Below are 13,504 nucleotides of genomic sequence, written 5' to 3' on the forward strand. Positions count from 1 at the left end.
TAAGTTATATTCTGCAGTTAATTTTGTCAAAAACTTAGCTACTACTTAATACTACTCTCGGTTCTTAATATAAAAGTTAGCTAAATAATTTGAGTAGATTAAGAAAACTAGTTAAGTTAATTATTTGTAATAAGTAGCTGTTGTTTTTTCAAAAATATTCTTGCTAATCAAATTTTGATCCTAAATATGAAACTCCAATTCATTTTGTCTCTCACATTTATTTATTTTTTTTCCAAGGTAATCCTTGTAACAATGGTAGTTCTAGCCAATACATTTAATTAATAAGGATATTTTAAAAAAGATAATAATCATTTATTACAAATAATTAACTTAACAAACTTTCTTAATCTAATCAAATTAGTAAATTAGCTCTTACATTAAGGACAGGAAATGATATATATAAATAATAAAATGTATAAAAGGAATTATGTACAGCAAAAAAAAATAAACTAAATTTAAAATTTCCGTTATTAGTCTCTTATCCGGTCAAGAGTTAAGATTTTTAAACATTTTTTATCGGTAAACGGGACATGTAATTTCTGCTCGTCTTTGAAATGTAAATAATTATAGGTTGCCATTAGTGTATAAATTTCGTTATGAAGACCTCGAACTTACTGGTTGGCCATGTGAAAAACTCTCTTTCTTTCCCTTTTTTTTTTTTTGTGTTGTCAAAGAAAGTCTCATTCATTTGATAATTGGGACTTATATGTGACAGCTTTGTTAATGGGGTTGAAAGGAAAATAAAATAAACAAGTTTTTAGCAATTTGGGTCCATGCGAATCTATTGAAAATATTTAAGATGGAATTGTGAACGTGCTTGATATCCATATTAGTCAATTCCTTTGAAATGGTCTTTTTTTGTGTGTAAAACTGGTGAATCAATACATATGGACTCTATATCTATAGGTATGTCAAGTGTGAATAAACTTAATTTGAAAATGGGAGAATTGCTATTAAGTTTAAAAAAAAAAAAAAGAACACAGTTACTCAAAAGTCTAATTGACAACAGTGCATTATGCAATAACAAATAACAAATTGAGAGAATTACAATAAGGTCTCAAAAAAGAAAAAAATTACAAAGTAAGTCCTAAAAGTTATTATTCTTTATTGTAAAACTTGTCATTATAGACTACTCAAGTTATTATTGGGACCTTTTAGTAATTATTTCTCTTCCTTAGGATTTGATTATAATTCTTCCTAACAAATTTTAGTGCAGAACATAATAATTGCTTACTTGTTACGGAGACTTATTAGTAATTATTTTCTTTTTCTTTTTTACCTCATTTTAATTTTCCCTTTAAAAATGTGAGAAAGTAGGAAAAGTCCCTAAAAAATTAAGCTAAAGAAGAGATATATAAGTGAAGTGACTCTTGAAATTATTACTTTATAGGGTATAACTGATCTCAATAAAAATATATATATTTGTTTTTCTTACTCATTTTCAAATTTAATTACTCTATTCACTAAAATGACTCTTGAAATGGTTTTTTACAAAAAAAAAAAAAGGGTAAATCAATATTTGTGGACTCTATAGGAATGCCAAGTGTGAATAAACTTAATTTAAAAATGTAAGAAGGTGGGAAAAGTCCCACATCCAATAAAATTAAGTTGAAGAAGAGAATGACTCGTTAACCCTCTGATGTTATGCACTTTGAATAAAGATGTGGTGTTAGGTCACTTATATACATCATTCTTGGCATACTCCTTTGGTCACACCAAAATATATATACACAAACACATTACCTTCACTGATTAATATAAGAATTAGTTTAACTTTTAGTTTGGTCTTAAATATAAAATCCTAATTTATTTTGTCTCTCATATTTATCTATTTTTTCAAGATAGTCATTGTAGGAGTTGCACATGTTAAAAGTTTTATCAAATGATAGTTCTAACAAATACACATGATTAGTAAAAGTATTTTAAAAAAAACAATGTCTATTTATTACAAGTAACTAATTTAATAAATTTTCTTAATCTACTTACATTAAACAACTTGCTTTTATAATAAGCAGCGGAAATAGTATTTTTTAAAACTTTGGTCGTTGCCTTATGTCATATCCATAAATGCTATAAAGTCCATTGTTCACCACATCCATAAATGCTATAAAGTCCATTGTTCACAACCAAGTTAGCGCGTAACCCAATCTAGTTTGATGCTGATTTCTTGTGGGACTTAGAACATAGAACATGGACTCATCGAAGTACCGGCATTTTACGTTGTGTTTAAATATTTCTTTAGGCAAACGAACGAAGATAAAGATGAAACCTTAAACGTCAAAATCAATTCATCAACTATAAACAAAATGTTACGAATTTATAATTGAGGTCCATGATTGTCTCAAAACGGCTCTTCAATTATTTGCAAACATCAACTTAGTTTTAAAATAATCAATACCCTTTCTGTGTTTATTATAAAAACTTGATAACTACTTTATAAATATTAAAAAAATTAATTAAAATAGTTGTTTGTAATAAATGTATTCTTTCCTCTCTGTTTTTTGCTAATAACTGGAATTCTCTTATTAAAATGAAAGCAATCTTGTTTGAGGCGCTATTTCGTATTAAATATGAGCACTTCTTCGGCAGCTATTTAAACCTTTGTTTGCTACACTATGAAAGATTAGCCTTTTCAACTAAATTCAACTCCCGTTGGTTAAATGTATCTTTTTATAATCATGTATGTGCATTGTTTGTAATTACTAATCATGTTCTAAATGTTTCTTATTTTGGATGTTTTGAGAAAAAAATTATAAATTTGAAAGCCAACGTGATTGAACTTTTATATTTAAAAAAGAGTTAAGGTACATTCAGCACTCTGAAGTTTTTTTTTTTTGTGCATCCAGCAACCTAAAATATTTTGTAGTGCACCCAGTATACTGAAATATTTTTTTAAACACGCCTAGTACCTTAAAGTATTTTTTCTAGACGCCACACAAAAATGTTTTAGGTTGCATCCAGCATCAAGGCCAAAAAAAAAAATATTTTAGGGTGCTGGGCATCCCTAAAAATACTTCAAGGTGCTAGATACATCACAAAATGCTTTGAGTTATTAAATACATTTGAAAAAATATGTCATGGTACTAGATACGCCTTAGCCCATCAAAAAGTAAAATCTCTTGTCTAGAACTTAAGGTTGTAATACATTCATACAATGCATTGCATAAGTCATTTTTAATTTGTAATAACTTCTAATTAAATTAGATCATACTCCTCTGGTCCTAGATATAGAACCTAATTGTTGAGTTGATTTTAGTCCTAAATATATATATTTTTCATATTTATCAATTTTTCTTAAATTACCTATATAGATACTCCCTCAATCATAATCAAGTAGAAGAGGAATAAAGAATATTTAAAAATATGATTATGGTATTTTAGGAAAAACATATCACATTTCTTATAATTATTTAACTTACCTAACTTTCTTAATCTAATTAAATTAATTAAATAGGTTTTATATTAAGAACTAGAGGAGTAAATAAATTTCATGAAAAATGTGGGGTCATCACACAATCGTTTCATTTTTTTGGTCTATTATTTAAAATTTCTCTATACATAGCATGGAATCTTGTGTATTGTATGTCATCCACATCCACACCCAAGAATTAAGATTTTCAAACTTCTTTTATAAGGCATCTCTTTCTTCCCTTTTTTTTTTTTTGCATAATATGTAAATCATTTTCGTCTCAAACTAAATAATGGCAGGCCACGTGACAAACTCACACTTATTTCAAAATAGAAAACGATAGAATTTAACGTGGAAGCTTTTGTTAGTGGGATTGATAGAACTTAAAATATTTGAAATTTTTTCTTAAATAATTTTAGTGGGTTGCTTTCGGTCCAAGTGGCTTCATGCTCACCTCTCTTTGCAGAAATAAAGAGGGCATCTTTTCTTTCACACTGATCTCTATTCCATTTAGGAATGTTCTAAAGCCTCGTTTCATAAGCAATAAGAAAAGAGGATTACTTTCCAACCCAACTCCAACTTATTATATAATATTTATTTTTTATTTTTAAACATGATTAAACGGAGGTAAGTCCTAAAAAAAAATGGTGTTGTTACCATATGACCTAAAATTCACAGGGTTCAAATCCTGAAAGCATTCTCTCACTTTGCAAAGGTAAAGCTCTATACATCCACCCCTCAAATCTCACTTCATGGGAGCCTTGCGCACCGGACTGCTTTTTTTTGTTTTGGAAAAAATAATTAAAAAACATAAAATTGTGTTCTATTTTTTACTGACATTTTGCTGTCACAAATACAATTCTTTAAAGAAGAGACTATAACAAGGGATGAGAGAATGCATTACTTGAAAAAGGAAGATCAAAAAGCTTAGCAAACCAAGTCAAGTGATACATAGCCTTGCTTATCCACGTTTCTACTTTCTAGTAACTAAAAGCACTATAATCTTACCCTAGTGAACTCCCCAAACTAAATCCTACTTCAGAAATCTATGTCTGCAGAGAATTTCTAAAGTCAGAGATCAGTTAAGCTACTTCTCTGAGGTAATTGCATGCTAATTATATCTTCTCTTGGGAGGCAATACATTGATCCATTGCCTTGTTCATTTTCCATTTGCCTACTTTCAGGTGTTGTTAGTGACAGAAGGTGAGTTGCCTTCTTGTTCTTGCGAAACACCAGATAAGCAATCCCAGCCAAATATATTGCTATGGCTGAAAACCCTAAAATCCCCACAAACACCTTACCCACAATCTCCAGCTCACTATGAAGAAGCAACTTGACGAACCCGGTCAGTAAGTAGTATATATTTATTGCCATTATCAGCGAACCGATGATCCATGTCAAAACCGATATCTGCAATTCAAGACATAAAAGTGAATCATAGATCAGAACAAGATGCTGCAAGGTATTAGCAACTTTGGTCCTTTGATTCAGCAGCATGCTTTCTAATCCCTTCAAGAATGATTGTAGCCAACTTCATGCTTATAGTTATTACCATAATTTGAAAAAACACATGAATAGTGCTGGATTGTTTGTAAAACTAGTATAATTTACCGTGAATGAGTTGGCATGAGTGCCCATCTTGGTTTTGCTGCTAGTGAACTTGAGGAGAGGAATCAAAGCAAAAGGAAGCTCAAATGATAAGATCATCTGATAAACAAACAAATAAGCCTTTAACACAAAGTATGACAAAGACTACCATTTTTCCATGTGAAAAGTTGATGAGAACTTTTTCAGAGAAGTTAAAGAAAAGGATATCTTACTGATGCAATAATTATGAGCTTCCCTGCCCCAGCAGAGCCACCAATGACCGCAACAATTAAACTAGGGACTATGGCTAAACAGCGAGTTAAGAAATTTCGAATCCATGGTTTCAGCCGTAAGTCAAGAAATCCCTGAAAGTCAAACAAGAAAGAATTGGCACAATATGACAATGCTCTAGCCAGTTCTCACAGTAAAGTAAGTAATATTCATAAACAGAATACCTGCATGACATATTGCCCTGCATATGTTCCTGTTATCGTAGAACTTTGACCCGAAGCAAGCAAAGCAACTGCAAACAGTTTTGAACTCCATTTACCCAGTACATTCTGCGTATGACACGTATCAGCAATTATCATTGATAACTCTAATTAGCAAAGCTACTTTATGCATCAACGCTTTTTTTTTTTGTTGGGGGGGGGGGGTTAAGTTTAAGGACTGGAAAACTGCAGTATTTTTCTGTGATACACGATATAATTTATACAGAAGCATTAGTGGCTTCTTTGTGTTCCACATACTTTTAGCAGAAAGGAGGCTTTGTTCAAGTCCAAATCCTGACAGCTCTGTTGATCTTCTGCATTCAAATTCGAAGAATTGCAAACTGCGCCACTCACAGAGATGACAGAAACATTTATGAGGAAAGCCACCAAAAGAGCAAAGGCACTTTCTATCATGTAAAATCTGCAAGCCTCCTGTCAAAACAAAAGTTTAGCCCAAAAAAGGAAACAGAATGGTATCAGATCCTAATTCATTTTTGATAGACACTATTATATCTAATATTCTGACATTAGCAGGACCTTGATAAGCTAAACCCATAAGAATAATTCAACTTTCAACAAGTTTCAATCTTTTAGATTAAAAAGGCATCAGGTGAATAAGCATATTCCTATCGTAAAGCATATTTCAAAGTACAGTTCAATTTAAATATCATTGAAGAATCTTGTTCTGAAAAATGCACGGCAAAAAAGAGAGAGAGAAGAAAGGCATCCATATAACCAAATCTTAATTTGTGAGTTTTGTGCAAACAAGAATAGTAGGAACAAAGTGAGATAATATATTATTCTGGCATGGATTCTAACGCAAGCAGGTATGCAATAGCCATCCACTGATTTTTAAATCAATGATCCACGCAGGTGAACTTCTAGAAAGCGTTGTCCTAACTAAAGCTACGAATTTAAATAAGATTAAGCATTCATATGGAATTAGATGTTTACTTTGATTCCATGAACTGATCGTGGTATTTTTCTAGAGAGCACCAATGCCGAGTGGAGGAAGAGATTGTGCCTAACACAAATACATGAAGATACATGGACATAAGAATGTATTTTTAAATTGGAAAGGCAGAAAGGATAGAGGGGGGGGGGGAATGGTGGCTGCATAACAGGCAAGGGACATACGGCATAACCATAGCCCCGAGGAGTGAAATTGCAAGACCCGTAGCACCACTCCCTTTGAGTTTCGGTACAAAAAGACCCTCCAGAACTTCTTTAGCATCAGGCTTCGCATATCCAAGTTCAGCAAAAAAGCACGCAGCAATTGTAAACACCAGAAATGCAATCAAGAACTCAAGTTTCCTCACCTGTTAAACAACACAATAGAAAAGGGGCCATGACGATCTCATATGGATGTTGCCTAATTAAACATGCAGTAAAAAACCTAGACTTGTTCAGCATATAAAAATTCTCTCGATGAAGTCAGACGGTCATCAGGGGAAAGGGGATCTGGAATTAAGAAAACTACCCCATATTGCTGTAATGCTAAGAGGATCAATGTACTGAGCCCTGTTAAAAGAACACCAATCCAAACAGGTATGTTGAAGAGCATGTTCAATGCAAAGGCTGTTCCGATCACTGCATATACACAGGAAAAAGCAAGATGATATAAATATCGAGACAAACAAGAAAAATGAGGAAACAATAATTGTTTCACAATATCACAATTCAAATGCCGTAATTCAGTACTATGTTTTTTCCACTTGAGTGTGCTATAGGTAGCTCATATCTAAAGAATAGGACAGCCAAGAATTCATCCCTTTACTTTTGGTTACTAAACATGTTTAGATCAATATTGTTTCTTTTAAAGCATTCTTAAAATCTATATAAAGATTAAACTACCTTCAGGAATGTCACAAGCCACTATGGCAATTTCAGCAATAACCCATAAGATGAAGTTTGTTGACCGAGGATACTCAGTTCTACAATGCTCTGCTAAATGTTTTCCTACAAGCATCAAATACAATTAAAATAATTGGATCAGAAGAAAGCATATTAACATACATGAACATATCATATTTGTTCAGTTAAAGACAAAGTTTCGTCAAATCAAGTACCAGTTACAACTCCTAAATTGGCTGCCATTGATTGAATTATAAGAGCAGCACAAGAGGCCACCAATATGATCCAAAGTAACTGGAATAAGGGGGGAAAAAAACACATACATGATACATGAATTCAACATTCTAACATCATAAATACCAGTTATAATATTCATCTCATTTGAAGACAAAATTTAATTGAAAGAACATCTGCCAAAAGATACCTCATATTTATATTGTGCCCCTGACTGAAGATCCGTTTCAACTGCAATTTAATATTGGGACATAATAAGCAACATAGAAGAGTATTTTCCTTTAATTAGATTAGGAAATCATGAGAAGAAAGAAAAACCTCTTACAGTTTCCTGGGTCTATATATGCAATAGAAACAAGAAACCCAGGACCCATATATGCAAATAAGTTTTTCCAGCTTGTTTTCTGCAGAATAGAAACATAGGCCAACCATAGTCACTGGGCAAATCGCTTTGGACATCAATTTAACCATGAGAATTAATTCAGTGCAATTTCTAATTTGTCACTAACTGAAAAAAAATATCAGGAACCCAAAGAAAGAATCATTGGCATCTTAGTATTGTTTTTCAATTCATCACCCATAGAGATTTCTTCACTGGATGTCTGTAACTTTTTTGGGTTTATTGAAGGCTTTGCTATGAAACTGTTAGGAGGGTTGATTACTTGTTGATTGTTCACATAAACCTCAAATTACATGTTATCTCACTATTTGAAGAGTGTTACACATATATTGCTTATGACACTTCTCCATGTTGACTTATGCTCTTAACACTGTAACTCCATCGTATCAACTTATGACATGAAATACAACGTCATTCATATAATAACTTTACTGTAACTGAAAAGATTAGTCATAAGAAAACAGAGAGAGTAAAGACAAAGCTGCTAATTACTCATCATTATTACCAAAGATACACTATGCCAAGCTAAACAACGGAAAGAAAACATAAAAATAAAAAGTTCTATCACATATAATATTGGTATATTTTTATCGAAAAGAACTGATAGATGAATCATGGGGGGAGTTTAAAACTCACATCAGGGACGACAATTTGATCAGTGTCTGAGTTTTCGATAAGAGGAGCATCGGAAGAGCTTCGGTTTCCAGTGCTCGAAATGAATTGCGGCTGTCTAGATGCTGAACCTGTGACAGCCATATTCCCTCCTCTCTTGTTCCTTTCTGCCTGTAATACTGACAAAAACAAAATACTCTTCAGCGAACGAATATCACACAAAAGAGATCCGATCAAAACGAATCATGAAACCCAAGAACCAGCCCCACTATCTTTCTTTTTTTTTTCCCCCACTCCGCGGCGAGAAAATCCCACTACAATCAAGAATACCCCACTTCTAGATTCGTAATGAAAATGTAATCTTTTTCCAACCCAGAAGCAAAACAGAGCCCAACTGGTTTAACTACATCTGCATGAAAAAGTGGAAGATTTGAAGTCGTATAAACTGAGAGTTTAGGCGGGGATGCGGTAACCATTTTCTCGGGAACCAAACAGGGGAGATGGAATACAGGAAAATTATTCAAAATCGACTCGTGATGTAGCAGAAAATACGTACCAATAAGGTGGTCAGAAAAGGAACATGGAAGCTGGTCTTGAAGAGGCGAGAGGCGACAATGAGCACCGCCGGGCTCGTGCAATATAAGACTCTCTCTCTCTCTCTCTCTCACACACACTTGTTTGTTGTCGTCGAATTGAGCTGAGGATGTCTGATTTTATACTTCTCTTCTTTGTGACAAGTCGCAATCCCTCTTTTTCCAACCAAACCTCACATTAACAGAAGCCGTGTCAACTAAAACTGCCTTCACTCTTATTTGAATCAAAAAGGCCAAAAGCATAAATTGGAAATACATATAGAGAGCTAACCCCCCCCCCCCCCCGGGCGGGCGAGATGAATTGTTATCGGTCACTTCACGGGTGTTAATTTAAGTTTTCACGTAAAGTTAATAATTTAATTATTTCTCTTTGATTCCTTCGGTGAGATGGTTAAATTTTCTTATAATAATTACAAAAAGGTCAAGCATAACAGCGATGTGGGAGAGTGACTCCTCCATTTTGGAACACGGATTCCCGTTTCTCCGAGAGACTTATATATTACTCCTGTTTAAAATATAAACGAAATTTAAATCGTTTATATTTATTAAAAAACTAGTTAAAACCAGTTTAAAATAATAAATATATAAGGAGTATATATATTTTTTAAATATATCCTTATTAATAAAGAGAATAAGTTAAAAGTATAATAAATGAACTAAAAAAATATATAGGGGATAAAATTGAAAAAAAACTTATTAAATACTTAAATAAAAGTAAATATTATCTTATAAAAAAACTAAATCCCTCCAGTAAAATTTAGCTTATATTTTAAATAGGAGAGAGTACAAAATTAGGCTTTTTGAATTTTGAGTCAAATGTTCCATATAACCCCAGTGAAAACACGCAGTTGCACAAAAATTGTTTCCCTTCATTGGAAAATGAAGATTTGATTGTTATTAATCTTGTTGGCCAAAAAAAAAGTAAAGATTCTCCTGATTTATTATTCCCCTGTTATAAAAATAAAGTCTAATTGAGAATTTCAGTTTGATTTTGAGACACTTCTGTTTGCAAAAATCAAACCTATTTAACATTTTATATAAATAATAAAAAAGGAATAAATAAAACCTATTCATGTGTAGACTATTTTTTTATTAATTTGTGAAATATGAATAAATGGAAGAAATATCATGACCATCATTAACGTCAATAATATCTCATGTCAAACGTAAAATTTGTTCATAAAAAAAAAAGAAATAGTCAGAAGTTTACAACATATCTAAATATAAAAAAATAAATTTGTAATAAATCATGCTCTATTTACTTTAAAATAATTATCACTATAAAATTTTATATTTTTACAATTCTATACTAATATTACTATTCATCCTTAGAAAAAAAAATAACGGTAGTTAGTGCGGGCGAAAATTAATGGTAGCAGGTGGAGAATTGGAGGCTAAACATTATGACGTAAGTGCTATTAAATCAACCTGCTTTTATTTTTAAAAAGATGACAAAAAAAAGTTAAAAATTAGTACTAAATCTCAAAATAAGATTGATAACAACATTTTATTTTGTATTAACAATACTAAGTTTGTAAATAAAAATAAATTTTTGTTAGTATTTTTATTTGACATTTAGTAATTTCTAGCTTTTTTATATATTTTTTAAATTTTTTTAGGAGCAAGAATATGTTTCATTATTATTTTTTTGAAAAAATACAGAAAGCAAATGGCAAATTCCTCCTAACTACTACTAAATGCTTTGAATATATACAAGTATGTAACAACTATATTGTGCTTTGGAAAAAAACAATTGCGCACCACTCATCACGCCAGAATATTTTCTAATTTTATAATAGACAATATTTTCTGACCATTAATATACACGCTACGTTATAAAACTATATATATACACATATGATCCACGGTGCTGGACTTTTTCTCCTGGTTTGGCTTAATACAAAAATTTAAAAAAAGTATACAATATTTGATAGGTTTTAATTTGTCCTTCTATGTTATTAAACTTTATAATTAATTTAATTATTATAATTAATATAAAATTGCCTTTGAATAAGGGTATACTTAAATATTTTACAATTCTAATAGTGTGACATGATTTTTTAAAAATGTTTTTAGAAGACATCGAATTGATATTAATTTATATATTAGATAAATTACTAATATATTTGTAAAACATGATAAATAGTGCATCGCTTGAAATGGACTAAGTGCTATGCGTAGAATTAAAACTAACCCTGTAATTAATTCTTATATTAAAAGAAATTTGATAAATGGATAAGTGTGCGTGTGGGTATAAAAGATGTGGAATTAAAAAAAGAGAGGAGGGGAGGGGTGAATAAAGAGAGAAAGATGGGAGCCGTAGAAAGTGGGGCGGGACTGAGTAAGGGGTAGAATATTGGGATGCGAACGAGGGGTGTCACGTGGTACGAAAAAGGGCAGGGAGTGGGACCCGCTTGCCCTCAGGCTTGTGGCTGTACTGTAGAAACCAGCATCGTCGGACTCCAGAAGATCCTCTCCGTGGGGGGGGGCCCACATTATTGTACTTTGACTACCACCACTGCTTCCAGCCCATGCCACCTGGCTTTCTTCCTCATAGCGCGCGCACACAAATATATTTGATAGGAAGGAAAAAAATAGGATTGAGATGCACTCAACATCCCGACTTATAAATAACAATACATATTTATAAGAATTCATGATTTAAAATTTAGTAATTTTCATGATTTTTTCTGACATTTTCACTTGTGTTTTTTTTAACTCGTGAAAAAATTAAATTCAATTGCGGCCTCCGCTCCATATTTTGCTTGCAATTTGGCCCCTACATTCATTAACTCTTGGATAGGCATGATGGGAATAGTTAGTGTTTTTTTTCCCTCTGAGTTTAGGTATTTTTTTCATTGTAGATAGTTATGTTCAAAACACTATTGGGTGCTAAATAGAGGCACATCTCTCAATAAGAATTTAATTTTGATTTTTCATATTATCAGAAATTAGTTCATTCTATTTGATTCATTTCCCTTGATAATCAATGCTCTTGTTTTTTTTTTCCAAAGAACATCTCATTCTCTTCATATTGGATATGCATTACTTACTGTTAGGGCCACATTTAGTGGATATAGACTAAAGCAGCAAGGCAGAGGTAGCAGTTATTGACATTGGGGGAGGGGACATAGTAGTTATAGACATATATCAGGGACAAGAATGAGAAACCAGACTTAAGATGGCAAATTTACCAATGTGCTATATAAATAGTAAAAAAAATTACCAAAATCCCACATGATAAAAAAAATTTACTAAGATTCCATACTTAAAAGGAAAAAAGACAGAAAAATGCCACTTGAACTTCATAATCCCCAAATAGTCTGCTGAAAGAGACCAAATTGGGATTATCATGTTAAAAGAAAAGACCAAACTGCCCTTTATTTATTTTTTTTTTTTAAAATACCAAAACCCCCACTGACCGGCCGGTCACTAGAGCTCCGGCAGCGACAGTCACCAGAGCTCCGGCGATCGGCCGACAATTGGTCACCGGAGCTTCGACAGTTGAAAATATTTTTTTTAAAAGCTTTTACAACTTCAGTATAACGGTTAACAACATTTGTAAAGCTATTAACAATTTCAGTATAACAATTAACAACAAGTTTTCTGGGAAATTCAATAAGTTCCGACGGCAGGAAACAATTTTTTAAAATTTTTTTACAACTTCAGTATAACGGTTAATAACTTTTATAACGCTATTAACAACTTCAGTATAGCAGTTAACAACAGGTTTTCTGGGAAATTTAACAAGCTCCGACGGCCGAAAACAATTTTTTTGAAAATTTTTAGAATTTCAGTATAATGGTTAACAATATTTGTAACGTTATTAACAACTTCAATATAGCAATTAACAACAACTTTTCTGGAAAATTCAACAAGTTCCGGCGGCCGAAAACAATTTTTTAAAAAAATTTTATAACTTCAGTATAACGGTTAACAACTTTTATAACGTTATTAACAACTTCAGTATAACAGTTAATAACAGGTTTTCTAGAAAATTCAACAAGCTCCTGTGGCTAGAAACAATTTTTTGGAAAATTTTTACAACTTAAGTATAACGGTTAACAACTTTTGTAACGCTATTAACAACTTCATTATAGCAGTTAACAACAGGTTTTCTGGGAAATTCAACAAGTTTCGGTGGCTGGAAATAATTTTTTTTGAAGATTTTTACAACTTCAATATAACGGTTAATAACTTTTGTGACGCTATTAACAATTTCAGTATAGCAATTAACAATAGGTTTTTCGGAAAATTCAACAATTGGTTGCCGGAGCTTCGGCGGCCGGAAACAATTTTTTTGAAAATTTTTACAACGTCGGTA

At 32.0% G+C, this 13,504-nt stretch overlaps 1 protein-coding gene across 4 annotated transcripts; it reads right to left on the reverse strand.

Moving 5' to 3' along the window:
* Nucleotides 1–4,256: 4,256 nt before the first annotated feature.
* On the reverse strand, nucleotides 4,257–11,683 carry LOC114738701 (metal transporter Nramp6). 4 transcript variants are annotated; one of them, XM_028926764.1, is made up of 14 exons: nucleotides 11,671–11,683; nucleotides 8,612–8,758; nucleotides 7,901–7,979; nucleotides 7,766–7,806; nucleotides 7,557–7,635; nucleotides 7,342–7,446; nucleotides 6,968–7,077; nucleotides 6,625–6,806; nucleotides 6,442–6,511; nucleotides 5,746–5,919; nucleotides 5,452–5,556; nucleotides 5,230–5,361; nucleotides 5,021–5,116; nucleotides 4,257–4,819 (listed from the first exon to the last, which is right to left on the reverse strand). In XM_028926764.1, exons 1-14 carry the CDS (start codon nucleotides 11,674–11,676, stop codon nucleotides 4,481–4,483), a joined length of 1,665 nt encoding a protein of 554 aa, XP_028782597.1. In that variant the 5' UTR covers nucleotides 11,677–11,683; the 3' UTR covers nucleotides 4,257–4,480. The 4 variants fall into 4 exon arrangements, with proteins under 4 accessions (XP_028782597.1, XP_028782599.1, XP_028782598.1 ...); XM_028926766.1 differs by lacking the exon at nucleotides 11,671–11,683 and adding an exon at nucleotides 9,144–9,371; XM_028926765.1 differs by lacking the exon at nucleotides 11,671–11,683 and adding an exon at nucleotides 9,144–9,370 and having other exon boundaries at nucleotides 8,612–8,766.
* Nucleotides 11,684–13,504: the final 1,821 nt, after the last annotated feature.

Source organism: Neltuma alba, unplaced genomic scaffold (assembly GCF_004799145.2).
Source record: "Neltuma alba isolate B1F8T4 unplaced genomic scaffold, ASM479914v2 tig00013656_pilon, whole genome shotgun sequence".
NCBI classification, from domain to species: domain Eukaryota; kingdom Viridiplantae; phylum Streptophyta; class Magnoliopsida; order Fabales; family Fabaceae; genus Neltuma; species Neltuma alba.